The sequence below is a fragment of the Phaenicophaeus curvirostris genome, chromosome 28, assembly GCF_032191515.1.
Source record: "Phaenicophaeus curvirostris isolate KB17595 chromosome 28, BPBGC_Pcur_1.0, whole genome shotgun sequence".
Taxonomy (NCBI): domain Eukaryota; kingdom Metazoa; phylum Chordata; class Aves; order Cuculiformes; family Cuculidae; genus Phaenicophaeus; species Phaenicophaeus curvirostris.
In genome coordinates, this window is record NC_091419.1 from 6,997,065 (window position 1) to 7,024,499 (window position 27,435).

Below are 27,435 nucleotides of genomic sequence, written 5' to 3' on the forward strand. Positions count from 1 at the left end.
AGTGCTTAAGGACCAAAAGATCAGGTGTGGGGTCTGTCTTTCCTCTTTTCCCTCTTTCTGTTTCCTCCCTTTTCCCCCTCTTTCCCTTTCCCTTCCTTTTCTCCCTCTTTTCCCTTTATCTCTTTTCTCCCTCTTTTCCCTTTATCCCTTTTCTCCCTCTTTTCCCTTTTCCCCTTCTTCTTTCCTCCCTTTCCCCCCTTCTCCTTCCCTCCCTTTCCCTTCTCTCCCCTTCCCTGTTGGAATGGGACAGTGAAGGATCCCTCTGATGTCAGGGTGGTGTCCTGGTGGCTCGGTGCCCCAGGTCGGGGAAACTGAGGCAGGGCAAGGTGAGCCTGGGGAGCACCGGAGCATCCCAGCCCCGAGCGCCCACCTGCCAGGCTGCATCACCTTCAATAATTAAGTACTATCAACAATTGCATATTAATTAATTTAATATCCATTATTATTCATTAACGAGGTAATTAAATCCTTCCCGTAATTAACACACCACCCAGCAGAGCGGTCTGGTGACGCAGCCCTGTTGCACCAGGGGAGAGGGATGCGCGGGGAGAGGGGCTGGAGCCGAGAGGGACCCCTGGAGCCAGCGCTGGTTCCCCAGTGCCGGTGCTGGACCCTGATCCCGGTGCTGGACCCTGATCCCGGTGTTGGATCCTGGTCCTGGTGTTGGGCCGCTGGTGCTGGCACTAGACCCCAGTGCTGGTGCTGGACCCCGGTGTTGGTGTTAGACCCCCGTTCTGGCACTGGACCCCAGCGCCAGCGTTGGACCCCGGTGCCCACGCAGACCAGATCACCCCAGGGACGCGGCACGGCCGAGCCGGCAGCGCCGCCGCGGCGGGAGGCAAACTCATTTCTCAAAAGCAAGGGCCTGACATGACATTTATTTGTATTTTATTATAAAAAAATACAGAATCCCATTGGGGCGGGGAGCCGGTTACCATCAGCACGACGTCGAGGACCAAAGCGGCGTGTCTACGGACGGAGCGAGGCGGGACGGAGACCGGCGCTCGGAACCAGCGCCCGGGATCCGAGGGACACAGCCGAGCCCCCTCCCCAGCGCTCAGCACCCTCCCGGCTGCCGCCTTCGCTCCTCCGCTCTCCCACAGTCGCTGTACACAATATAGATATTTATAGATATAATCTATATATATATAAAACACAGACCCAAGGCCAGGTTTGCCGCTGCCGCCACTCCCCCAGGAGCCGGCACCGCGGTAGCAGGGGAGGTGGGTGATGTTAGAGCCCGATGGGTGCTCAGCACCCGGCTGGATGGGTGCCCTCCCTCATCCCTTGGATAAACATGATGCTTTCGTTCACCTTTGAGAACCACAACCTGGTCTGGACACAACAGGGACGGCAGGGAATGCAATTTTTTATTGTTTTTTTTTGTTTTTTGTTTTTTTTTTTGTAGTTCTTGGATGGTTGAGATGAGCTTTATTGCGAGATTTCAGCTTCCTAGTCTAAAAAATAAAAATCAAAATCAAATAAAACCCTTCCATAAAATTCATTCTCAACAATACATAAAAAAAACGCTCACAGTATAGCGCTCTATGTACAGGGATGGAGCCCCCCCGGCCCCACAAGGGTTTGGGGTGCGCTTGGAGAAGGCGCCCGCGCGAGGGGCTTCGCCATCGCCGTCATCCCCTGGGGGCACCGGGGCGAGGGGGGCTCTGCAGGACGGGCACGGGACCCCCAAGGTGGGACAACCCCAGATTTAAGGCGAGGAGGGGTCAGGCTGTTGGGGGGACCCCTCTTTGGGGAACGACCTCAGATCAAGGGGTAGGGGGGGTGGTTCTTATTAATGCAAAGAAGGAAAAGGAAAAACATCTGCAAGCCCAGCCCCAGAGCCCTGGGAATGCCAGGGTAGGAAGGGGGGGGGCTTAGGGAGCACCGCGGGGTCCCGCACGCGGCCACCAGTTCCCCCTGGCACCCCAAGGCAGCAGGGGGGACGCAGTGCAGAGCAAAAGGCTGTGGAGGAGGAAAACCGCGGGCAGCACCGGCAACATGCTGCTCCTGCCCCGGCAAAATCAGCCCTGCCAAGACTGAGGCTCTAGCCAAACGCCCTCGGAGCAATCCCAGCTGCTGGGCGAGCCCGGCCTGCCGGCTCCCAGCACCCAGCGGTGCTCCATGTGCCAGCCAAGCATTCCCGGTGTTCCATGTGCCGGCCAGACATCCTTGGTGCTCCTGGTGCCAGCTGGGCATCCCTGGTGCTCCCTGTGCCATCCATCCATCCACCCATCCCTGGTGCTCCTGGTGCCAGCTGGGCATCCCTGGTGCTGGCCGAGCATTCCCGGTGCTCCTGGTGCCAGCCGGGCATCCCCGGCGCTCCCTCCCTTGGGTGCGTCCAGTCTGCTTCGCCGCCCTCAGCCGCCCCGGGGTGCCCTGGGGACACGGTGACATCCATGGCAGGAGCGGTGGGGCTGGGGTCACCCCACCGGGCGCTCAGCGGGGGCTCGTGTCCATGCGGGCCCCCCGTCCCTGCGCCGGCGTGGCAGGGGGGTGGCAGGGGCAGCGCGGCGGGGCCGGCACCACAACGTCCTCCTGCCAGAGCAGCGGCCGGGCTGGGAAGGAGTCTGCGACGCTGGAGCCATTGGCACCATCGCCGGCATCCCGCTCTGCGAAGGCAGGAGCCGCAGCCGCCCCGGCGAGGGGCTCAGCGGGACGGTGCTGAGCGGGGCCCCGTGTGGGTCAGTCTGACACGGGTGGAGCCCGGGCTGAAAGAACCCGGCAAATAAAAATAAAAATCTTTTTTTTCTTTAAAAAAAAAACACCCACGAACAAACGAGGACTCGATATTTGGTCTAGAAATGTAAAAAGCGACAGCCGACAAGGGAGGGTTGGCACTGAGCGAGCTGCAGCGCGGGGACAGGAGCTTTCGGGAGGCGCGGGCAGGATCCGTCCCCCGGCGCAACCCTTCGGCGATCCCGGCGCGATGCCTTGGGGCCAGTGGCATGCGAGGACGAGGACTTCACGTGGTGACAGGATCCGGGAAAGCTTCCCACCGACAGCACCAACCTCCCACGCCGGCGTCCGCCCCACGCACCATCCTGCTGCCACAGGAGCCGTGGCTCGAAGGTGATTTGGGGTCCCAAGATCCGTCCTCGCGCTGCTCCTTCGCCACGGAGCCGCGGGCCAGCACCTCAGCGCTACGAGGCCAGGAGCGTCCAGACGACCGGCACCACCACGAGCACCGCGTGCGGGACCCTGAGGCTGCAGCAGGAGTTGTTGCTGGTGAAAATGGGCTCCGGGGACTCGTAGAGGGAATCGTCTGTGGAAGGGAGGGAGAGGGAAGCGTGAGCTGACGGCAGAGCCGCGTGGGACAGCTGCGCTTCGGGGCAGATCCTGCACTAGCGGAAAGGGAGGGATGCTCAGCACCCCAGGGGTTGCGATCCAGATGCCGCAGGTGCAGCATCCCCCCTGAGATGGGCTGGGTACCAACCACCCCCTGACCCTGGCACCATATCAAGATTAAGGAGATTTAAAAGAAATAAAACATTGGGGGTCTCCCGGCTTCCCTGATGGTGCCGCTGCCTGACCTGACGCAGGGACCAGCCTGTTTGGGGCAGGGGCACCCAATGGCGAGCCCAGGGCAGCGAGGGAACGCATTAAACTATGGCCAAAGCTTTTAATGTGCTCCCCAGGCTCAGCTTGCTCACATTTGTTACCGTATTCAGGATTTCTATGGATCTGGAGCCAGAAAAAGCAGAGTTCGGTCCTGTCTGGGGATGCTGCATCCCCTCACACACCCAACCCTTTTGGGAGGGTCCCTGTGTGGCGTTCCCCAAGACCAGGTGCGATCAAGAAGGTTTCAAGGAGGGACCAGAACTGCTCGAGGGGTCCCCAGCCCTGGACCAGAGCCGCCCAAGCCTCGGACAGCCCTCAGGGACCCCCACGGCCCCAAGGCAAAGGTTCTCTCCCCCCACAGCCCAATGTCAGCCCTTCCTTTCCGCAAAGCACTGGCGTCATAAAATCCCAATATTATTAAAATGCTAAAAAAAATAAGATCAGGAGAGACTTTTTCCCCCCTATTATGCCCTAGTCCTGAACAAAACCGAATGATTTTTTACAGATGGTTTCATTATATTGGGTTTTATTTTAACGCCATGCAAATGAAAAAAAAAAAGAGAGACATCCTTTTCAATGGTGACATTTCGCAGGCACTCAGCCCTTCCCCGGGGAGAGCTGCTGCCATTTGCTAATTACACGTTAACAGGAGAAGAAAATTATTAATTTGTTTTTTTAAATGGCTGAGTTATTTGATTCTGAAAAGTAGCCACTGTGCAGAGATTATGATTTCTTTTCCCCTCTCTGGAACTCAGCAGCAAACGGTCACCAGGAAGGTGAAGTGTCTGGAACTGGCAGGGCTGCGACGTCGTCCCTGTCCCCACCCCTGTCTCCATCTCCATCCCCATCTGGATGTGACCCAGGTGGGATCCAGAGGATCCCATCCTCCTCCTTGGCCACCAATTGCCCAGAACCAGCAGCCATCGAGCATCCCGGGGCAGAATCGCTGCCCTCCAGGACCCAGAGCTGCCCCCGACCTCACTTACTTGTTGGCCGAACATAAACCTTCAGCTTCAGGCAGAGCCTGTCCACCTTGTTCGGGGGGGACGCAGCTGCAGGGAAGCAAAGAGGAGAGAAGGGAGTGAATTAGATGGGGCAGCAGCTCAGCCCCCACTGTGGGGAGGGCCCAGACCCTGATTTGGGGCAGGGACCCTCGACAGGGACCCCCCTGCACACGCCGTGTCTCACTGGGATGCTCAGGCTGGTCACTCCCAGCCCCGCTGAGGGGGGGTCTGACGGTGCAGCCCCCACATGGGGCTTTCCAGACCAAACCTTAAAAGCTGACCCAGCCGAACCCCATCCTGCCGAGCCCCACGTTCCAGCTGCTCCGTCGTGGGGAACATCCCGGGGTCACCTCACATAAATGCTGAAGCAGCTTGAAACGCGGCTCATCAGTTGCTCCACCACAGCGGCTCCCGCGGGCTTTGCCTTCTCTCCTTCCCTGACAAGGTGACCCGTGCAGCGGATGAGGGACGGGCTGTGGACACTGTCTACCTAGACTACAGGGAAGCTTTCAACACCGTTTCCCACAGCTTTCTCCTGGAGAAACCGGCTGCTCAGGGCTTGGATGAGCGTTTGCTTCACCGAGACAAAAACGGGCTGGATGGCTGGGACAGAGAATGGTGGGAATGGAGCTCAACCCCGCTGGTGGCCGGTCCCAAGGATCAGTGCTGGGACTGGTTCTGTTTGAACTCTTTATCCATGATCGCGATAAAGGGATCGAGCGCTCCCTCAGTCATTTTGCAGACGACACCAAGCATTAGGATAAGAGGAAATGGCCTCAAGTTGCAGCAGGGGAGGTTTAGATTGGATATTAGGAAAGATTCCTTCACTGACAGAGGGGGGAATCCCTGGCAGAGGCTGCCCAGGGCAGTGGTGGAGTCTCCATCCCTGGAGGGGTTCAAAGAACATGTGGATGTGGTGCTAAGGGACACGCTCCAGCGGCTGAGCTGGCAGCGCTGGGTTGAGGACTGGACTCGATGATCTTAAAGGTCTTTTCCAACCGGAACGATTCTATAAATCTGGGGATCCCAGCACCTCCCTGCTCTGGGAAGAACCCAAGGAGGGCTGAGGTTGCCCCTGCCTTGCCCAGTAAAAGGGCCTTAATGGTCCCAGCACAGCCGGAGCTTCCCTCTGGGGACAGGGGACAACGGCTCGAGTGGCTTTCATCCCCATCTCGAGTATGCACATCCCTCCCTGAACAGGGAAAAGGTGGATAAAGGCACAGAATAAAAATAATACTCATTGGGAGAGAGAAAGGGAGTAATTGCAATAATTATCTTGGTGAAAGTCCCCTCTCAATATGAGAAAATGTGATTTTTATATATATGTTTTTAAAGGAATTTAATTTTCTTTTCTCTCTCCTTTTTTTTTTTTGAATTAAAGAAGGGAAGAGAGTGTGATTCGCAATAAAGTTTAATTTCAGCTGGAAGAAGCAGGAATTGGGATGCTGCTTGCAAGAGAACCTGCAGTGAGGGGCCAGCCCTGCCTGGGACACACATTGTCCCCTTTGGTGGCACCTCCACCCCTGCACGTAGGGATGGACACAGAGGCCACCTCTGGCTGCACACAGGCCACATTTGGTTTAATTTTACCTCTGCAGAGGGGTCGTTGGCTCAGTTGGGTCCCCAGCCCCTCTCTGCACCCACCTGGACCCCTAAAACGTCCTGTCCAGCCCCGACCCCGGGTCAGCATCCCACCCGCTGCTCCCAGGGAACGGGCCAGCCCCCGCGCACCCGGCCACAGCCGGTCTGGGGAGAGGCTGGATTGCTGCAGAGCCTCCACCATTTTCACAGAATCATGGAATTGTTACGGGTGGAAAAGACCTCCAAGCTCATCCAGTCCAACTGTCAGCCCAACACCACCACCCCTACTAAATCATGTCCCAAAGTGCCATGTCTACACGTGTTTTGAACCCCTCCAGGGATTAGACTCCCCCACTGCGCTGGGCAGCCTCTGTCAGTGCCTGGGAACCCTTTCTGCAAAGGAGTATTTCCCCATATCCAATCTAAATCTCCCCTGGCACAACCCGAGGCCATTTCCTCTCATCCCATTGCTTGTTCCTTGGTGCAGAGCCTGAGCCCTGCCTGGCTCCAACCTCCTTTCCAGGAGCTGCAGAGCACAATGAGGTCTCCCCTCAGCCTCCTCTTCTCCAGGTTAAGCAGCCCCAGGTCCCTCAGCTGCTCCCAGAACCCTTGGGCTCCAGCCCTTTCCCAGCTGCGTTCCCCTCTCTGGACACACAGTTTTATTTTCATAGAATCACAGAACCCTGGGATGGTTTGGGTTGGAAGGGATCTCAAAGCCCATCCAGTCCCACCCGCTGCCATGGGCAGGGACACCTCCCACTGCATCAGGTGGCTCAAATTTTCACCCTTCCCTTCTCTTTTCCTCCCACCCCACGCCGGGAAGCAGAATCCAGCCCCGCCACCACATCCCGAGCATCTCCGGTGGCTCCATCCCCGGGGCCACCCCGTGCCCTTGACCCCGCGCCGGGAGCACGAGCGCGTCCCCGTTCCTGCGAGGTTAATGGCATTCCAATTTGCCAGCTCGAGGAGGAGGTAATTTCTTTTCTTTCATGTCTGCTAAATACGGTTCCTCAAAGAGGCATAATTTCTAATGTTCCGCATGACGGGAATTCTAACCGGTTTAGCAATGATCAGCTTCACCATTTACTTCTGTGTAATCTCTCCCTAACGACATTAAAAATAAAAAAATATAGAATAAAACAGGGGTTTGAGGAGGGGGGGAAGAGAGAATCGGAGCCGCAGTTATTCCGCGAGTGACATTTTACAGGGAGAGGGGGGAAAAATGGTAATTTAATATAGATAAAAGGAACAAATTAAGTGGGCTGCAAACAGATGCTTTAGGAAAAAGGGGGAGAAATAATAAGGGAGATAAGGATGCGCGAGGAGCGAGGAGCGTCCCTGTCTCCCTGTGGCCCTGGCGGAGGCTTGGGGTCAGGTTTTCTCATTTAGGTTTGGTTTTCTTTTACCCTTTATTGATTTCCAGGCTCCCAGCCCCATTTCTCCCTGGCTCCGTTGGGTTCCCGAGGGAGCCCGGCCGGCTCCTCGTGCCCTGAGGTGGGGATTCAACACGGAGCCCGATCAGCTCCTGCCCAGAGGTCCCGCAGCCAACACCCAGTGCCAGCTGGGCAGGTTGGGAATGGGACAAGGAATGGGAATGGAACCCTGAGAGAGAGTGGGAATAGAGGGGAGCATGTGGGAGAGCCTGGAAATACATGGGAGCACACAGGAGAGAGTGAGAATACACAGAAGCGTGCAGGGACAGAGGGGAGCATGTGGGAGAGCGTGGGAATAGATGGGAGTGTGCAGGAGAGGCTGGGAATACACAGGGATGTGCGGGGAGCACAGCAGTACCAGAGTATGTGGGAGAGTGTGAGAATACATGGGAGCATGCAGGAAAGCAAGAGAATGCACAGGAGTGTGTGGAAGAGCATGGGAACCCATGGGAGCGAGTGGGAGAGCGTGGGAATATGCAGAAGTGTGTGGGAGAGCAAGGGAATCCACAAGAGCATGTGGGAGAACATGGGAATACATGGGAGCATGCGGGAGAGGACAGGAACACACGGGAGCACATGGGGGAGAGGACGGGAACACACGGGAGTGTGGAGGAGAGCCTGGGAGCACGTGGGGCCGCTGCCTGGGGCTGGCAGGGCTTCACCTCACTCCAGTGCAGCCCCTTTACCGGTGCCTGATGGGATCCCACAGACCAGAGCAGAGTCTCCATCACCTCGTGCTCCCTGGGATGTCCTCGTTGCTCCCACGGCCACTCCGTGGCTGTGACTCAGCCCTGGTGGAGGCTTCGGCACTGAGTGTGTGCCGGCTGGGATCCCTGCCTTGTGCCGGTGACGCCAGCAGCACCAGCGCAGGGGCACGGTGGAGTCTGGGGGCTTTGTGTGTTGAGTCTGGGTCCAGTCTGCACCACAGGGCGATGCTGGGGACGTCCTAGAACCCCACCCACCTCACCCCACTGGTCCCATTCCCGACTCACAGATGTAGTAGTACTCGTGGCCAGGTCGGAACTCGAAGCCCAGCGAGAAAGGAGTGAAGAGCTGGAACTTCTCAGAAAATTTGAGGGGCCCGTTGGGGGAATCGGGCCGGTTGCACTCCCAGCGCTTGAAGCCCCTCTGCCGGTGGTCGCAGGACGCGTGCCCCTCGTAGTTGACCATGTAGAGGATGTAGCGCTCCATCCGCTCGGGCAGCGGCTCCTCGTAGTGTGGGCAGTAGATGTCCAGGTAATCGTTGATGCTCACCTCCACTGTGTAGTCCCCACGGTGAAACCTGCAGGAGAAGGCGGCGTCAGCGGGACCACGGTTCACTAGAGCTCACCACGAGGATGCCAAAACCTTGGTTTGACCACAACCCATGGCTGGATCCAGCCCAGCACTGCACTCATCGCCCCCTCCTAGGAACCCCCGGGTCCACCCCACGAATATACAAAGATGAACCACTTGGTAGGAACTCCCCCAAAAATCCTTACTCGCAGCGATGCCGTTGGAAGCGTGGGCACCGCTGCAGCCGTGCACCACAATCCCAGTGTAATTTGCCTTTCTGGCACTGATTATCTGAGAGATTAAGGGATTAGCAGTGCTGGAGAACGCCGCGCCACAGGCCGGCAGCTCACGCCTGGCAGCCACCACCCCCCAGCTCCTCAGGGGGACCCCTGTGACCCCCATTCCCCAGCCATGCCCAGTTTAGGATCGCTGCAGACCCCAAACTCACCAGCTCCAACCTGGCTTCCCCCACCACCATAGCAAGCATGTTTTCTGCACTAATTAATCAGTAGATCCTGCAGCGCAGCCCTCCTGCCAGCAGAAAGGCCTGACCAGGGATGAGGGACGCCCCACAACTCCAGGGAACCCAAGGAGCAGCTCCATATTAGAGAATCATGAATGGTTTGGGTTGGAAGGGACCTCAAACCCATCCAGTTCCACCCCTGCCATGGGCAGGGACACCTCCCACTGGATCAGGGGCTCCAAGCCCCATCCAACCTGGCCTTGAACCCCTCCAGGGATGGGGCAGCCACCCCTGCTCTGGGCAACCTGGGCCAGGGCCTCCCCACCCTCACAGCAAAACATTTCTCCCTCAGATCTCATCTCAATCTCCCCTCTTTCAGATCAAAACCATTCCCCTCATTCTATCCCTGCTCTTCCTGATCCAGAGCCCCTCCCCAGCTTCCCTGGAGCCCCTTTCAGTCCTAGAAGCTGCTCTAAGGTCTCCCTGCAGCCTTCTCTTCTCCAGGCTGAACAACCCCAACTCTCTCAGCCTGCCCTCATACAGGAGGCTCTCCAGCCCTCACATAGTCTCTGTGGCCTCCTCTGGACTCACTGCAACAGCTCCATGCCCTCTCTGTGCTGAGGATTCCAGGACGGGACACAGGGCTCCAGGTTTTGTCTCTCCAGAGCGGAGCAGAGGGGCAGGATCCCCTCCCTCCCTGCTGGTCCCACTGCTCTGGTGCAGCCCAGGACATGGTTGGTTTCTGGGCTGTGAGCGCACTTCGCTGGCTCAAGATGAGCTTCTCAACCCCCAGCAGCCCCAGTCCTTCCCCTCAGGGCTGCTCCCAATCCATTCTCTCTGCTTGGCCCGTGTTTGTTCTCGGGATCGCCCTGACCCAGGTGCAGGAGCTCTCACCTGGCCTCATTGAACTCCATCAGGTTCACGTGGCCCCACCTCTCCAGCCCGTGAGGTCCCTCTTGGTGCGATCCCCATGGTTTAAATTGGAAATCAGGAAAAATGCTTTCACCAAAAGAGTTGTCAAGCCCTGGCAGAGGCTGCTCAGGACAGCGGTGGAGTCCCCATCCCCGGAGGGGCTCAAAACGTGGGCAGACGAGGTGCTCAAGGTGGCTCAGCAGTGAACAGGTACAGCTGGACTTGATCTCAAAGATCTTTTCCAACCAAACAATTCCATTATTCATCCTGGGATGGCAGAGGGTGACCCAAAATGTACCCACCACCCCAAAAAGGGGGGAGTAAAGCCAAGGGACTGGGCTGGGGCTGCTCCTCCAGCCTCGCCGGAGCTGAGCGGCAGCATCCAGCCCCCATCCAGCTCATTACCTGCTTCACAAGCACTCTGAGCACACAGGGAAATGCGCTAATTAAGGAGCAGGGTTTTTTTTCTCTCTCTCTCCTTCTCTCTCCTTTCCCTGAGTCGGTTTTGCCAACCCTGCCCCTGGCAAGGTAACAGTTTAAAATGTAAAATTAATACAAAGGGCCAGGATTTACTGGGAAACAATTTTCAAACGCATACAAAACAATACAAAAAAAATATTTTAAAAAAAACCCACCTTGCCCTCTTCTTTCTGCCTTTTATTTTACAAAATTATTTATTTTAATGATCATTATTAAAGCCCAAGTAAAGGCGACTGGAACGGGGAGGGGGTCGCGGTTGTCAGGGGAATAATAATAATAATAATTATATTATTTGAAATGAAAAAAAACAGCCAACGAACTCCAAGGGCCGTCACCAGACTGACAAATCGCTGAATTAAAGCTGATTAACTGCGATAAATGCGCAGACGGCGACGGGGGCTGCAGGAAGGGGTCACCTCCACAGCGGGGCGGTGGGTCTTGGGCTGCCCCCGGCCCCACTGAGCGTGGAAGAGACTCCCGTCCCCCTCCCCAGCCCCACTGCAGTGTCCCTGTCCCCCCACCACGAGCCACCTTCCCACACAGTGTTTTTGAGGTGATAAAGCACAAAGTTGGGTGTGAAGCTCAGAACAGGTTGGGGAGCGTGGTGGTGGGGCAAGGGGCTCCAGCTTTGGACGTGCTTGGAGGGCTGGATGAGGGATGGTGGCAGTGCCCAATCCCCATCCCTGTCCCCATCCCCATCTCCATTTCCATCCCCATCCCTATCGCTGTCCCCATTCCCATCCTTTTCTCCATCCCTGTTCCCATCTCCGTCCCATCCCCACAGACCCCTCGCCGTGGTCGGGGCTGGCACAAGGCAGAGGTTGGGTCCAGGACAGGGCTGGACCAGGTGTCCCGGCCACCGCAGTGGCACGGACAGACCCCGCTGGGACAGGACGGGCAGGTGGCACCCCTGTCTGCTATCGTGGGATGCCCGGACACACCCGGGACCCTCCCGTGTCCCCTCAAATGCCACCAGGGCTGCCCAGGCCCCGTGTCTGGGGGTGGAGAGGGACCAGCAGCTGCCACCCGCGGGGCTGCGCGTCCCCAGGCGCCGGGTGACTTTGTCTCGGCTCTGTCCTGGCTTTTTCTCGCCAGCAAATCTTTATTTATGTCTCCATTTCCCCCTGCTGATTCACCCCCTCCTATAAATATTCCATTTCTGCCTGATCAAATATTCCCTCCCGGCAGCTCCGCCGACCGCTGCGACACGCGTGACCCGGGGGCCAAAGCAGCCGCTTGGCGGGAGCGCGGTGGTGCCGCAGCACCGGGAACCACTGCCCGGGCACAGCGGGCAGCACCCGGCTCCACGGAGGAGGGAAGGGGCTATCTGGAAGTTCCTCAAGGAGAGGGATGCGGGGATGGGATCTGTGGCTGACGGGGCAGCCTGTGTCTGGGCAGTGCGCAGTGTCAGGACACTGGCTCCCAGAGCTGCTGTTCAGCCTGGAGAAGAGAAGGCTCCAAGGAGACCTCAGAGCAGCTTCCAGGACTGAAAGAGGCTCCAGGAAAGCTGGGGAGAGGCTCTTGATCAGGGACAGCAGGGACAGGACGAGGAGGAACGGTTTTGATCTGAAAGAGGGGAGATTGAGATGAGATCTTAGGAGGAAATGTTTTGCTGTGAGGGTGGGGAGGCCCAGGTTGCCCAGAGCAGGGGTGGCTGCCCCATCCCTGGAGGGGTTCAAGGCCAGATTGGATGGGGCTTGGAGCCCCTGATCCAGTGGGAGGTGTCCCTGCCCATGGCAGAGGGTGGAACTAAAAACTGCACCACCAGCCCATATCTAGGGGTTCCCGGGATGCACTCGGGGTGCTCCAGTGCTCACACCGAGCCTCCATCCCTCCAGCAGCGACTGCTCGCAGCCAACTCCAGCAGAGTAACGGGGACCGAAGCATCAGGGCAGGAGGGATGAACCCAGCACCCCAAAATCCTCCCCCAAGAAGCATCACCCATGCGGGGACCCACCCAGGGCACCCGTTGGCACGAGAAGCGGCACTGGCGCTCGGACTCGCTCAGGTAACGGCGTTTGCCGATGGAGGCACGTGGCGGACTGACTCGGAGCCAGCCCCGCACGCACGCATGGAGCCGCCTGTTAATTTGTTATCGTTTAAGTCATTCAGTTCACAAAATGTCAACAGCGTTTTAAAACCCCACCACCTGGAAAGCGCGCCGTCGCCCCGTGTAATCCCCGCAGCAGGGCTGCCGGGCCACACTAATTAAAATGAGTGGGATTTGAACTGTCGAAACGAGGCACGGCGCTAATTCATCTGCTTCAAAATAGGAAAACACGCCTTTCGGTGGGTAGGGAAGGGCGAGCGGCTGGGGCCGAGCCGGGTGCTGGTGCCCATCACCAGTTCCCTGGGTTTGGTGCGCTCACCGTGAGCCACGGGTCTCAAGTGGCAGCTGGAGGTGGTGGGGAGCAGGCAGAGTGCACGCCTGGCACACATCGCTCTGGTGTGGCACACGCTCCGTGCCGGCACACACCGCTCTGTGCCGGGCGTGCATCACCGTTCCCATGGCTTGGCCATGCACATCGTTCCCACTCCCCTTGCGTGCCAGCATGGGGTGAGGGGACAAGGAGCCCTGTCCCTGCACCCTCAAGTCCCTGGGACATGGGGACACCAGCTCAAGGCAAAGACAGGTCAAATCCCCAGCTCTTCGGTCCACTGGGAATTGCGGTAAGTGAGGAGAGGCCCTGCTTTGGCAACCCAGCAATTGCCAATTCCAGTTTTCAAGCCAAACGAAAAGCCCAGCCTTGAGCAAAGCCGGGGTTTTGCTCCTCCACCTGGAAAGGTGCAGCCTGGCCCCTCACAGCAGCAGGGACCCCACGTCTCCCTGGCTGCAGAGCCAGGGCCATGGTGGCAGAGATTCTCCATCCAGCAGTGCCGGGATAATTCCTGTCCCCTCAGCAGCTCCTGCTTAAATGCTTGGGAAAATAGAATCCACGGGGGTGCTCCGGAGGATGTGCCGGCAGCTTGGCTGCATCCCGGGGCTCACCGTGATGGCGCGGGGGGCAACTGTGGTGTCCTCTGCACGGCGCATCCACCAGCCGCAGGATCCAGCATGGAGCAGCCCCTCACCGTGGGATGGGAGTGCCGGCAGACGCTGGGGGCTCGGCTGGGGTGGCTTTACCCACGGGGGAGCCCTCCCCACACACAGCGCTGGCAGCAGCTTGGGCTGACTGGACTTCATGACCAAGAAACATAAGAGGAGGGTCATCAACTGCAAGGAGCTGGTGGGGTGAGTGGGGATCACCCCAGTACTGGGCACTGGGCGGCCTTCACCCCTCTAGAACAGAGAACGGGTCGATGCCCTGGCCAGGGTGATGCACAGACCACACGCAGGGCTGATGCCATCACCAGGGACGATGCCATGGGATGGAGGCGATGCCATGGGACGGGGCCAATGCTGTGGGATGAGGCTGATGCCATCACCGGGTCTCACGCCATGGGATGGGGCTGATGCCGTCACTGAGGCAAACACCATGGGATGGGACCGATGCCACTGACCAGGCCTGAGGCCACAGTCACCACGGCCGCCAGAGCCCTGTGGCGGGCACCGAGCTCGCCCACCGCCAAAGGGGTTAACGCGGGAGCTTTGTTTTCCCTGACAGAGACGGATGGCGCAGGCTCCCCGCCTCACCCGGCGGGATGTTGCACTTGACAATTGACTACTCGCAGCTTTCAGCTCTGTCAGCTACCATTAAGGCTGGGATCCTGGCTAATTGGGTGCTTCATTAGGGGCATTCGTTACTGTTAGCGATGCCTGACAGCCAAGCCTGCTCTGCCAACGGGGCAGGGGCGGGCGGCTCGGTGGGCTCACGCGCCCCACGGCCCCTCTGTCGCCCCTCACGCGCAAGAGACCCCCCAGGACAACCCGCGGCCTCACCAGCGCCCATCCCTGAGATGGCATCGGCTCCAGCCGGACGGCGGCACCGCAGGGCCGGGGGGCTGTGCCACGCTCCCACCCCCAGCACCCTGAGACCCCCACCCGCCGAGCCCGGCGATGCTGGCAGCTGCCCCCCTCTCCCTTGGCTCCATCTTTGTTTGGGTTTAATTGATAACCTTCCTGGCGCCGTCACGTGCTGCCCCTTTGCATGACAAGAGCGGGAATCCATTGGAGTGAAATTGCCTGGAATTAAATATTGGAGCTCGGGAAGGAGCTCCGCCGCCCTTCCCTCCTCCCGCACGGCACCACCACCCAAACCCTGCCTGTGCACCCAGGCCACACCAGACAGGACAGCACCACCACGCCAGGAGCCTGTGGCTTCCAAAGTGCCACCTCTTGGATCTTCACCATGGAGGCGAACAGCTCTTCTGGGAGCTCGTCCTGCAAAGCCGCACATCAGAGGCACCCGAGAACCCTGACCCCTCTCCCAGCCCCAGGTCTGGGTGTCGTGAGCCCCCATCGCTGCTCCTGGCCTCTGCTACTGTAGCCGGTGCCTCAGTTTCCTGTCCTGATAAAATCATAGAGTCATCAAAGGCGGAAAAAAGCTCTAAGCTCATCCAGTCCAACCATCAACCCAACATCACCACCCCTACTAAACCACGTCCTCAAGTGCCACATCCACATGTGTCTTAAACCCCTCCAGGGATGGAGATTCCACGCCTGCCCTGGGCAGCCTCTGCCAGGGCTTCACCACTCTGTCAGTGAAGACATTTTTCCAAATTTCCAACTCAAACCTCCCCTGGTGCAACTTGAGGCTGTTTCCTCTCATTCACCCCTTGTTACTGGGGAGAAGAGCCCAGCACCCACCTCACCACAACCTCCTTTCCAGGAGCTACAGAGAGTGATGAGGTTTCCCCTCAGCCTCCTCTTCTCCAGACCAAACAGCCCCAGGCCCCTCAGCTGCTCCCATAACCCCTGTTCTTCCTTCCCCAGCTCCATTCTCTTCTCCAGCCACACTCCAGCCCCTCAATGTCCTTGGAGTGAAGGGTCCAGAACTGAACCAAGGATTCAAGACGCGACCTCACCAGTGTCGAGTCCAGGGGTCGATCCCTGTCCCGCTCCTGTTGGCCACCCCATGGCTGATAGAAGCCCAAAACAGTCTAGCTGAGGCTCGCTGCAGCTCTGGATGCATGGATAGGCACAGCTATGGATGCAGGGAAAGCTGCAGTTCCCCCCAAAACTCCCAAACAAGGGCAGTGACCCGGTGCAGGAACAAAGCAGATTCATCCCTGGGTCTCACTACGCCCTGCAGGACCAGGCAGTGTCCCAAGGGTTAAATAATTCTGATTTTTCTTTCCTGAACAGCTTGAAAAGAGATATGATTGCGCTCGCTGAAATACGGGGCGAGGGGGGTGGGGGGGAGATATTATGGATGGAAAAGAGCTATTTAAGCTGAAGAACAGCGTTGGCACATAAACAAATGGGTATAAACTGGCCATGAATAAATTGAGGCTGGAAATTAGGAGGTTTGTAACAGTTGGAGGAGAGGGTGGCTGGAAGGGGCTTGCGGCGAGGTGAGGTTTGGGGCACGGTGCTGCCAGTACTGGGGTCCCGGGGGTCCCCAGGCTCCAAGGGCACCCGTCCTTGCGGGGCCAGGCGCTGAGATCCTTAAAACCTCCCTTCTGCTTTCATCTCCTGAAATCTCCTTCATTCAAATAGTCACAGCGTGATCAGGAGTAATAAGCCTATTACCCAGCAAAATAAAACACAGCAGCCCCCCCCGCCCCGCTCCAAACCAGCCCCCAACCTCGCCCGCCGCCCTCTCGCTGTCTTTTAAACACAACCTGATGGAAATTCAGCAGCGCGGCGGCCAACGCCTGCCCCCCACCAGCCTCTGTCATGGTCCCCCGCCTCGGAAAAAAGGCATAAAGTGGCTCCCGGGCACTTGGGGGGTGGCAGGAATGGTCCCTGTGGGAGGAGGCATCCACTCAACTCCTTTCGGCAGCGTTCCGGCTCTTTTCTCCATTAATCCTGTTGCTCGGCTGGTTCCTGGCATGTCCGTAGCCGGCAACGGACTTCACGCCGGGAACGTTTAAGCTGGTTTTCCCATCTGTTTCTCTTTCTCCTTGGGCAGCCGCAGAGCCGGATCGCTGTCGGCAGCGGTGGAGCCGGACGGAGCCACAGGGGGATTGTGGCCACGTGGTGGGCACGCTGCCCTGGATCCCCTTCCCCACCCCAGAGCTGCCACAGCACCCAGGGCGAGAGGCAAGAGCCACTTGCGGGGTCCAGGATGGGATGGAGCCAGAACACACCTGGATGCCTGGGTCCATCCGGGATCAGTCCAAGTGTTCCCACAACCCCAACAGTGCCAAGGTTTATTTTAATCATGTTGGTAAACAGTTTTTCATGGCTGGAGCACAAGCAGGGCCACCCTGACAGTGGTACCAGCACCCACTGCCCCCCAAACCTTGGCCAGGTTGTGCCAGAGGATCCCAGCAGCCCTGAGGAGAAGGACTTGGGGTGCTGGGGGTGGAGAAGCTCAACATGAGCTGGTAAAGTCCACTCGCAGCCCAGAAGCCAACTGTGTGCTGGGCTGCACCCAAAGCAGTGGGACCAGCAGAGAAGGAGGGGATTCTGCTCTGGGGAGAACCAACCTGGAGCCCTGCGTCCAGTTCTGGAGTCCTCAGCACAGGGAGGACATGGAGCTGTTGGAGCGAGTGCAGAGGAGGCCACTGAGATGATCTGAGGGCTGGAGCACCTCCTGTACAAAGACAGGCTGAGAGAGTTGGGGTTGTTCAGCCTGGAGAAGAGAAGGCTGTGGGGAGACCTCAGGAAGAGCAGGGAGAGAATGAGGGGAATGGTTTTGAGCTGAAAGAGGGGAGATTGGGAAGAGATCTTAGGGAGAAATGTTTTGCTGTGAGGGTGGGGAGGCCCTGGCCCAGGGTGCCCAGAGCAGGGGTGGCTGCCCCATCCCTGGAGGGGTTCAAGGCCAGGTTGGATGGGGCTTGGAGCCCCTGATCCAGTGGGAGGTGTCCCTGCCCATGGCAGGGGTGGGACTGGGTGGGCTTTGAGGTCTCTTCCATCCCAAACTGCTCCATGATCCCAACCTGTCCAAGCCCCGGTACTTTCAGGCAGACGATGCTCAGGGTTACGGCAGGAGCTGCCCCATCTCTGTCCATGTCTCTCCCAGCCCCACAGAACCGAGGAGCGACGAGTCCTGGTCCCACTGGGGCCGTACAGCGCCGTGCGAGCTCCGGCAGCATCCCCAGCGCCGCGGCGGCTCGGGCAGCGGCTCACGGAACGCCTGTAATGTGGCCCTGAGGGACCCGCCGTACACACACCACCTAAATTATTTAATTTCTCCAAACTGCTGCACCTTTATAAATCATTAAAAGCTCCTTTTGATCTGTGTTAATGAGGTTTCCTGAGTGCGGTGGTTGGAATCGCGCTTCGGCGCCAGATAGCGAATCAGCTAATTAAAAAAATAAAGAAGGAGCGAGTGGGAGCGCAGCGGGGCGGGAGGAGGGACGGGCACTGGGGCTCCCGGCACGAGGGATCCGATGGGCAGGGATGGGGGACAAGGGCTGGTTTAGGGATGCTTATTCTATTTTCCTTTTTTTTTTCCATAGGGCCAGGAGAATCAGCGCTCAGCTCTCGCCACGCGCCTCGACGGCCGAGCAGCCAGCCCGGCAGAGCGGAGAACCACGGAATGGTTTCGTTGGAAAAGACCTTGGAGTTCATCGAGTCCAACCGTACCTCTCCACCATTGAACCATCCCTGAGCACTGCATTTACCCATCTTTTCAACCCCTCCAGAGATGGAGAACTGCCCCAGGCAGCCTCTGCCAGGGCTTCACCACTCTTTCAGCAAAGACACTTCTCCTGACAGCCAATCTACACCTCCCCTGGCACAACCTGAGGCTGTTTCCTCTCATCCCATCACTCCTTGGTAGGAGAAGAGCCCAGCAGCTACCTAACCACAACCTCCTTCCCAGGAGCTGCTGAGAGCGATGAGGTCTCCCCTCAGCCTCCTCTTCTCCAGGCCAAACAGCCCCAGGTCCCACAACCCCCGTTCTCCAGCCCCTTCCCCAGCTCCGTTCCCTCCTCTGGACACACTCCAGCCCCTCAAGGTCCTTCTTGGACTGAGGGGCCCAAAACTGAACCCAGAATTCAAGGTGTGATCTCACCAACACAGCATCAAGAAAATCCAGCAAGAACAAACCCAAAGGCATGGATGGTGATGGGACAATTCTATTTACTTTGGCATTTCTCAAATGTTTGAGCCCCACGCCAGCAGCCACTGCTCCACTGGGCTGCAGGTCCCTCCCAGTGGCAGCACCCATTGCCCACTGCACCCTCGTTTTTCCCTTTTATTCCCTAAGCAATAAACCACAAGCCCTCCAGTTTTCCATCTGGGAAGCCTGATGCGCACGCCCGTCCCAGCTGCACCCCTGTAACCTGGAAATGCCGGTGCTGGTAAAACACGGGGCTGTTCCTGATCGCTGCTGTGGGATGTGCCGGAGCTCCTGAAATCCCAGGGCTGGAGCAGCGGCAGAAAGGGGACACAGACATCGTTTCAGCTGGGGACAACACGAGCCATACGGGAGGATGAGAGCCTGGGACTGTTTTCTTGCTTCAACCACCAGCTTGGCGGGTGTGCTGGGAAATGCCCCTCTCTTCGGGGTGCAGCGGGACGGGGGAGCCCCTCAAAGCTGCCGGTGGGAGCCGGAGCCATACCAAACCGCAGCCGGCAGGAGCTGCCGGGTCAGACGATGAGATCCCGGCGGAGCGGGTGTCAGCGGCACTTCACCAGCCCTGACAGCTTTAATATCAATATTTATCTCAACTACAAAACTCCGAGCCCAGCTACATATTCAGCAGCTCGATTACAGTTATCCGGAATGACGGCGATGGCTCCCACGGACGGGAGGTTAGTTTGGGCTTAATGCCGTTTGACAGCCCCGGCGCAGCCGTGCGGCAGCGATGGGGACAAGGACCATGACAGGGACAGGATCTGTCCCCATCACTGGAACCCAAGAGATTGAACCATGCCGAGAGCTGCCAGCTGGTGGTGGGACACACGACTGGGTTCGCTTGAGGTGAGCACCAAGGACTCCATCAGCCCACCCTGCCCTGGCATCATTTTCCCCGGCATCTGCCAGCACAGGGCAGTGTGCATGGGGTGCCCGACCCTACCTGCTCCAGCATGTCCCCACGGAGCATCCTGAGTCACCGGGACCGGCCCAGCGTGCCCTGGAATGGTTTCAGCATCAGCCTCTGTGAGTCACCCCCAGCCGCTTCCGTGCGCCCGGCAGGGATCGCATGCTCCGGCTGAGAGAGCTGGGGTTGTTCAGCCTGGGGAGGAGAAGGCTCCAAGGAGACCTCAGAGCAGCTTCCAGTACTGAAAGGGGCTCACGGGAAGCTGGGGAGGGGCTCTGGATCAGGGAGAGCAGGGAGAGGATGAGGGGGAATGGTTTTCAGCTGAAACAGGGGAGATTGAGATGAGATCTGAGGAAGAAATGTTTTGCTGTGAGGGTGGGGAGGCCCTGGCCCAGGGTGCCCAGAGCAGGGGTGGCTGCCCCATCCCTGGAGGGGTTCAAGGCCAGGCTGGATGGGGCTTGGAGCCCCTGATCCAGTGGGAGGTGTCCCTGCCCGTGGCAGGGGTGGGACTGGATGGGCTTTGAGGTCCCTTCCAACACAAACCATTCCATGACTCTGTGATTCATCATTAGCGTGGCTCTCCAGCTGGCATTCAAGATACACGCCCTGGCAGGGAAGAACCCTGAGAACCAAGTCTCTCTGTTACTTTTATCACCCTTAAAACGCCAGCAGCCACAGGCAGTGAGCACCTGCCCTGCGAGGTGGTTCATGGCGCAGAGCAGGCGCTTCACCGAGTGGTGGTTTCACGGCACAGGAGGTTTCATGGCAGCAGGGAACCCGGCAGCTCCACTACGAACCCCAAAGTTGCTCCTCCTAAAAACTCCTTTGTTCCCAGTTTCCAGGGGTGCCGCAGAGGCCATCAGCTCGCTCGCGCTGGCACCGTGGGGTTACGGCGAGCCGGAGCACGCAGCGGGAGGACGAGCTGGCACATGCCCGCTGCTGGGTGGATTGGGAGGGCAGGGAATTACAGGTAATGGATGCAAATTCCCATGTGGAACCGCCAGGAAAATCCCATGTCGAACCACCGCTCCTCTTTCCCTCAGTCCCGGCAGCCCCTGAGCCGACACGGGGTGGCACCAGTGCTGCCGCTGGTCGAGGATCGGTGCTGGCCCAGCTGGGAGTGGGAAGCAGCAGCCCCCCCAGCCCGCCCGCTCCTCCATTTAACGCTATTTCCCTTTCATTTCTTTTAATATAAGCGACAGAAAACCCCACGGCGGCGATCAGACGTGGGAGAGCGTAGGTAACCTCGTCCGAGCTCAGCCGCACTCCCACAGGAGACAACGGCTCCTGTTACCTGGGGCAACGGCGAGGAAATTATGGCTGGCATCTAAATTGCCATCATTATGCTCCAGAGCCAACACTCCCCATTTACACTTTATTGTCATCCTTTGCTTTAGGGAAATGCAGAGATATTAGAGGAGCGGGTGACAGAGCGGGAAGAGATGGGATGCAGGAGGAGACAGACACGGAGATAGATGGGTGCACCAGGAGCTGTTATTTCAGCCTGTTTGCAGATCCAGAAGAAGAGCAGCGATCCCGCTCCCCCAGGCAAAGGGCAGCCCTTACAACAGCGGGGAGAACTGCACTGGTTTAAATGGAAGCGCCAGCCTGCCAAACTGTCAGCACCGTGTCCCACAGCCGCTCCCTCTGGACACCATCCGAGAGGTTTCCCACCAACACGGTGCCGAAAATGCAGCCGAAGCTGCCCCAGTGCCGTGACGGTTCCCCATCTGCGTGCCGGTACCTCACCACATCGCCAACACCCCGTTGCCAGACTGCTCCTAAGGGAGCTCACCTGCACCCCAAAGCCAAACCCCTCCTGAGCTTTCAAAGACCCAGTTTATTCCCCCTTGGTTTTCGCAAAGATGCACAAAGAGAAGAAGAAGCCCGAGTCGGGCACAGCTCCTCCCCTGCCCTGCGCAGAGACCAGCACGTATCCGGGCGAGGCAGGAGAGCAGGGGAGCTGCTGGGAGGAGTGGAGGGGGAAGAACCTTGGTCTTTCAAGTATTTTCAAGGGAAAAAAAAAAAAGAAAAAAAGCAAAGAAGTTCAAAAAATGAAGAGCTTTTCAGGAAGGAGCCAGGGCTGCTTCGCCTCCCTGGCCCCGTGCTGGGCTTTTCAAACAGGAACCTTCCATGAGATCCCTTCCCACCCAACACGCGGATACAAGGGAGCCAGAGCTCGTGGCACCACATATGTTTGAGATCAAATCTAACCAGACGAGGTGGTGCTTTCACAGAATTTAGTTGGAAAAGACCTTTGGGATCATTGAGTCCAACCATTCCTGCCCATGGCTGAACTTTGGGACACCAGCGCTGCTTGGACAGGAGGCGGCTGCTCTGTGATGACCAAGCACCGTGGGAATTAGCCGGGTGGATGCATCCTGCGTGCTGCTCCCGGGATGTCGGCACGGATCAGAGAGGTTTTCCTTGCACCCACAACTCACTTGACCAGAAAACCCCACAGGTGTCAATCGGAAATAGATATTTCTGGTGCACAAATACTCTTTTTTTCCCCATCTGCCAGAGCCCTTCCCGCGGGACAAACTGGCTCCTTGGTCACAAGAAGCTGGTCCTGACAGCTGCAGCACGTTTTTGGGGCGTTCTACCATCACCAAAGCTCCCTGGGCACTGGCTGCTGCGCCCACACTGTTCACCCCTCATTAACATGGATGCTCGTTAGCCCAGCGCTGAGACTAATCAATACTGCCATTAACGGACTATTCTGAATTAATGTGTTTTAACCTGCCAGGCCTAAGGATATTGGTCATTATTCCACTTAACCTGGCAGGAGGAGTTTTTCCCTTTGCTGGTGGCCAGCAAGCGTGGCAGTGGCTCCGGGTGGGACGCAGGGATCCTTTATCCCAAACAAACCTGCCTCCCAGGATGGTGCCGAAGAGGAGCAGGACCCCTGCCCAGGACCCCCAGAGGGGACGGCTGTGTGGGAGGATTGGAGGACACGGCACTGGGAATGTGGCTCTGCTGCCCAAGGGAGGATCATAGAACCATTGAGGTTGGAAAAGACCTCTAAGATCATCGAGTCCAACCATCAAGGTAGCGCTTTGCTGCCAGCTTTTGGCTTCGCTCCCAGCTTTTGGTCAGCCTGCACTTGCTGGATGCTTCCAAACCTCAGAGAGCAACCTCAAAGCAAAGGAAGGGCAATCTCTGCCCCATAACCATGGGGTTGGGGACCCCGAAAGGTCTCTGCAGCCTCTATCCTAGCACCTCCAGGGTCCCCAACGCTCCAGTGCCAACATGTCCTGCCCAGGCTGGTCCATCACCACCACCACAACCACCAGTGATGGAGCCCACATCCCCAACCCTTCATTTGTGCCACATCAGGCTGGTCCACCACCTTCCCTACCACCACCAGCGATAGATCCCAGGCACTCAACCTCCTGGTGCCGCCGCATCCTGCTCAGAATGGTCCATCACCACCACCACCAGTGATGTCCCCGGAGCTCAGACCCCACCAGCCCAGCCCCTGTGCCCTCTCCAGACCCCGGGGCAGCAGCCACCGAGCTGTTTTCCCCCAGGCACCCCAGAGTCACCCTCCCCTCTGCTCCCCTCCTGCTTCCCAGTGCCTCTGGCTAAACAGAGATCAGAAATGTTAGATCTTTCCTAACATCTCCTGCCAGCGCTGTCAGTGGCCCTCTCCAGAGTACCAGGGCCCTCTGTTATGTAAACACAGCACATTCTCTGTCAAAGATTAAAAAAAAAAAGGCTCATTTGCACATAAAAGCAGCCTCTGCACTGGTTCTGGGCACTGTGGCATGTAAGGAAGACTGTAGGTTAAACTCAATAATAAAGCGAGGCGGTGCAGAGGTCCCTGCTCCAGCTCCCTCTCCTGCTCCTGGACAGACTCTTTGGCCACCGAGCTGTGCTGGTCATGAGCCCCCGGGCTGGGGGGCAGGGAGACCCCGAGGGGCAAAACGTGGGTGAGCAGGCTCCTCGCAGCACCCGCTGTGACCCCGCGGGACCCCAACCCCGACCTCCGCGCGCGGGTGCTCCCTGGGTCTGCCTTGTGCCAGCTGCCCACGGCACCCCTGTTGTGATCCAAAAATGCTACAGCCCAGCGCCGTCCCCATCTCCTGCCAGAGCGAGTCCGGAGGAGGCCACGGAGATGATCCAAGGGGTGGAGAACCTCCTGTAGGAGGACAGGCTGAGAGCTGGGGTTGTTCAGCCTGGAGAAGAGAAGGCTCCAAGGAGACCTTAGAGCAGCTTCCAGTGCTGAAAGGGGCTCCAGGAAAGCTGGGGAGGGGCTCTTGGTCAGAGAGTGCAGGGCTAGGATGGGGGGAATGGTTTTGAGCTGAAAGAGGGGAGATGGAGATGAGATCTTAGGGAGAAATGTTTTGCTGTGAGGGTGGGGAGGCCCTGGCCCAGGTTGCCCAGAGCAGGGGTGGCTGCCCCATCCCTGGAGGGGTTCAAGGCCAGGATGGATGGGGCTTGGAGCCCCTGATCCAGCGGGAGGTGTCCCTGCTCATGGCAGGGGTGGAACTGGATGGGCTTGGAGGGCCTTTCCAACCCAAACCATTCTATGACTCTCCCCTCAGCATCCCACGCTGCCCCGCACCCCTTCTTACATGCTTTTGGGAGCCCGGTGCTCCCAAGCCTGTGGCTCTGAGTGAGGCTCACGCTGCCCTCGTGCCCCAGCACGGCATGACCAGCGGCACCGCCGGGCATCAGCACCAGAGCAACACGTGCCCCTTGAGTCATGAATGCAACGACATCCCCAGCCACCAGCCCTCGGCACAGAGGTGAGGTGGTGCCCACTCTGCTCCTCTCCGGTGGGAAGGGATGGGGGAGTCTCTGGCCACGGCTGCCCCTCGATCTCCCCCGGGAGCCCTGGCGCCCGCCCGGCTCCAGGGATGGCGGCAGCCAGCCATACACGCAGCCGGGGTCCAGGCAAATTGAATCACATCAGAAATTCATTGTCGGAGAGACAACGGCTGGAAAGTGTAACGGTAATTGTGTTAGCGCCGGCAGTGCCGCAGCCTTGGCTCGCCACGCTGCTCCCGGAGTGCCGCGCGGGCACGGCGGCATCGGCACAGCAACGCCAGGGCAGGGGGCTCGCTGGGGTCCAAAGGCCCCCGGGGCTAGTGGGGAGCTGGGAGAGAGAACAGAGAGTCCTGGAGGGAGCAGGGAGAGGGAGCAGGGGAGGATGAGCCGAGCTCTGCAAAAGCTGGCGGCCAGATGGCTCAGGACAGGGCAGAGCAGCGGTGGCAGAAGGTGTTTGTGGCGTCAGTGACAGCAAAGGTGAGAGGGGCATCGTGCTCCAGCAGGGAGGCGAGGGGCGGAGAGGCTGCCCGTGCTCTCCAGATCACAGCCTGCCTCTGTCTGGCATGTGTGAACCCAGGTACACGGAGTCCAGCACGCGGGCACGTCCTGCCCCACGCACACCCAGCACACACACGTGCATCCAAGCACACCCTGTCCTGCACCCCTGGCCTCGTGCACACCCAGCACACGCGTGCCCACGCACGCCCTGTCCTTCACACACCAGAATGACACGGGTGCATCCGTGCACACCAATCCTAGCATGTGTGCACCCATGCACACCCAGTCGTACACACACACCCGTGCCCCGCTCACGTCCCCAGAGCGGCGCAGGAGCTCCCGCAGCCGTCAGGCCCTGCACGTGCCGCCCGGCACGTCGCTCCCAGCCGGATACCAGACACGTGCCAGCCCGTGCACGAGGCCACGCGTGCTCATACGTGCTCCGGCTGCTCACGCTGAGCGCCCTAATTAACAGGTCTGGCAAAGCGGGCGGGCGCTGATAACGGGCACGGGACGGGAGCCGCTGGGGGTTATCTGCCGGAGGCAGCCGGGCCCCCCGCCGCCCGCGCCGGCTCTGCACCGCAGCCCGCCGGGACAGCCAGATCAAGGCGCCCGTTTGGGGGTCTCTCACACGGGGACGGGGTAAACAGCCCCTGGGGCTGACCCCGTTAGCACTGCCGAGCCCCGGCACTCGGTACAGCCGGCCCTGGCGTGAGGGCAGAGCTCCAGGCTGCAGAGTCCTCAGCATCACAGCCACCAGCATCATGGTCAGCATCACCGCACCAACCTCTCATCCACCATCACCTTCCTGCCATCCCATGACACCATCTCAGGGGCGAGGGGCAGCCCCATTGCCACCGGGAGATGCTTGGAGCTGCCCATCCGTCCCCGCCGGGTGACAGCCATCACCTCGCCTTGCCCGAATGGCCACACCACTCTATTCTGCAAGCTGCAAGCTGATACCTAGTGCACACCCGAGCCCGGCTGCAGCGTCACCACGTGTGCCGAGTGGCTCACAGGCCAATGGCCGGGATGCAGCCCAGTGCCCTCAGGACCAGGCATGGGGATGAGTGGCAGCAGCAACTCAAGCTGCTTGGCTGCGAAGGGCACCGGGGAGCTCAGCATCACCCTCAGGTCTCTGAGCCCAAACACGGTGCTCCCCAGAGCTGGCTGCATCAGCGGGAGCTGCCGCCGGCTTCGTGTCGGAGCCATGACCGGGATTTGGCACAGATTGGTGACACCAGTGCGGCCGCTGCTGCCTCCATGCCTCAGTTTCCCTGTCCTGAGGAGGGGCTGTGCCTCGCCCTGCAATGGTGTTGCAGGATGGCGGGGAGGTGACGGTGGAGGAGAGGCTGGTACGGTGCCACTGCCCGAGCCGTGGGGCTGAGCACCGGTAGCCGTGGGGCTGGGGACCCTGCCCATAGCATCCTAGACTGGACCACGCTGCACGGCGCAGGTTCAGCAGCCCAAGCAGCAAACAAGGAGATCCTTCCCCTCCTCACTTTGTTTGAGACGCACAAATTAACACAGATGAACACGTATTATTTCATTACTCCAGTCGTCAGCCGCTTCATTCTCCGGCAGCGCCGCGGTCCCAGGCGGTGGCAGGGGCTGGGGGGGGACGACAGCGGGGCGCACGAGTGACTCTTTAACCTTGCAACACTTTAATTCGTAGGAAATTTCACGCGAGCGGCGGGAGCGATTGCTGAGCGTGTTCGCCCGGCAAACGCGGACGCCGTAATTTGATCGGCAGGAGCTGGGGAAGAGCGTTTGGCTCCCGCAATCACTGCGAAAACCGCCGACGAGGTGGAAATCGGCCGCCCGACGCGCCGCCAGCTGCCCAGTGGGATGCCACAGCGGGGACGCGGAGCTGGACGGACAGACGCGGAGCAGAAGGACGGATGGAACACGCCCAACCGCAGCACCGCGCACCCAGCCCCACGGCCCCTGCCTGCCCCATGGACCCCAACATCCCAAGTGGGACGCAGCCCCACGGTGACCCCCAATCCAAAGGACAACGCGGGATTGTCCCCCCAGCCCTGACGGTGACGGGCTGGGAGCTGGCGGAGCCGTAATTTATCACGCCAGCACCTGACAGCTCCCTTTGACAGGGTCCCCAGGGGGGGCGAGCGATGCCTTTTGTCTGTCCAACAATTAATTATTTCCTGGCTAATGATGAACTCCGACTTGCAAAGCAGGTAGCGGCTGTGTGCAGGAATGAGAGCTATTCCCTTCCCCCTCGCCATCACGGGACCCTCGGTGGGTTGGGGAGGGGGCTTTGGGGTACCTGGGGTTCAGGCTGGGATTTGGAACCTCCCTGCATCCCACCACCCTTCCCGCGGGCACGCTGACCCCAGAAAGGGCACCCCAAAACCAGACGGCGCCCTAAGGGAGAACAAAGGTGTGCACAGAG

At 59.0% G+C, this 27,435-nt stretch overlaps 1 protein-coding gene across 1 annotated transcript in view; it reads right to left on the bottom strand.

Moving 5' to 3' along the window:
- Window positions 1-871: 871 nt before the first annotated feature.
- Window positions 872-27,435, bottom strand: part of EFNA2 (ephrin A2) — a 52,629-nt gene continuing 26,065 nt past the window's right edge. The window contains exons 2-4 of the mRNA XM_069877863.1: window positions 8,572-8,861; window positions 4,548-4,613; window positions 872-3,265 (exon numbers count right to left, since the gene is read on the bottom strand). Of these exons, the coding sequence (XP_069733964.1) occupies window positions 3,144-3,265; window positions 4,548-4,613; window positions 8,572-8,861 (478 nt within the window). The 3' untranslated portion in view covers window positions 872-3,143. The remainder of the gene's footprint in view (window positions 3,266-4,547; window positions 4,614-8,571; window positions 8,862-27,435) is intronic.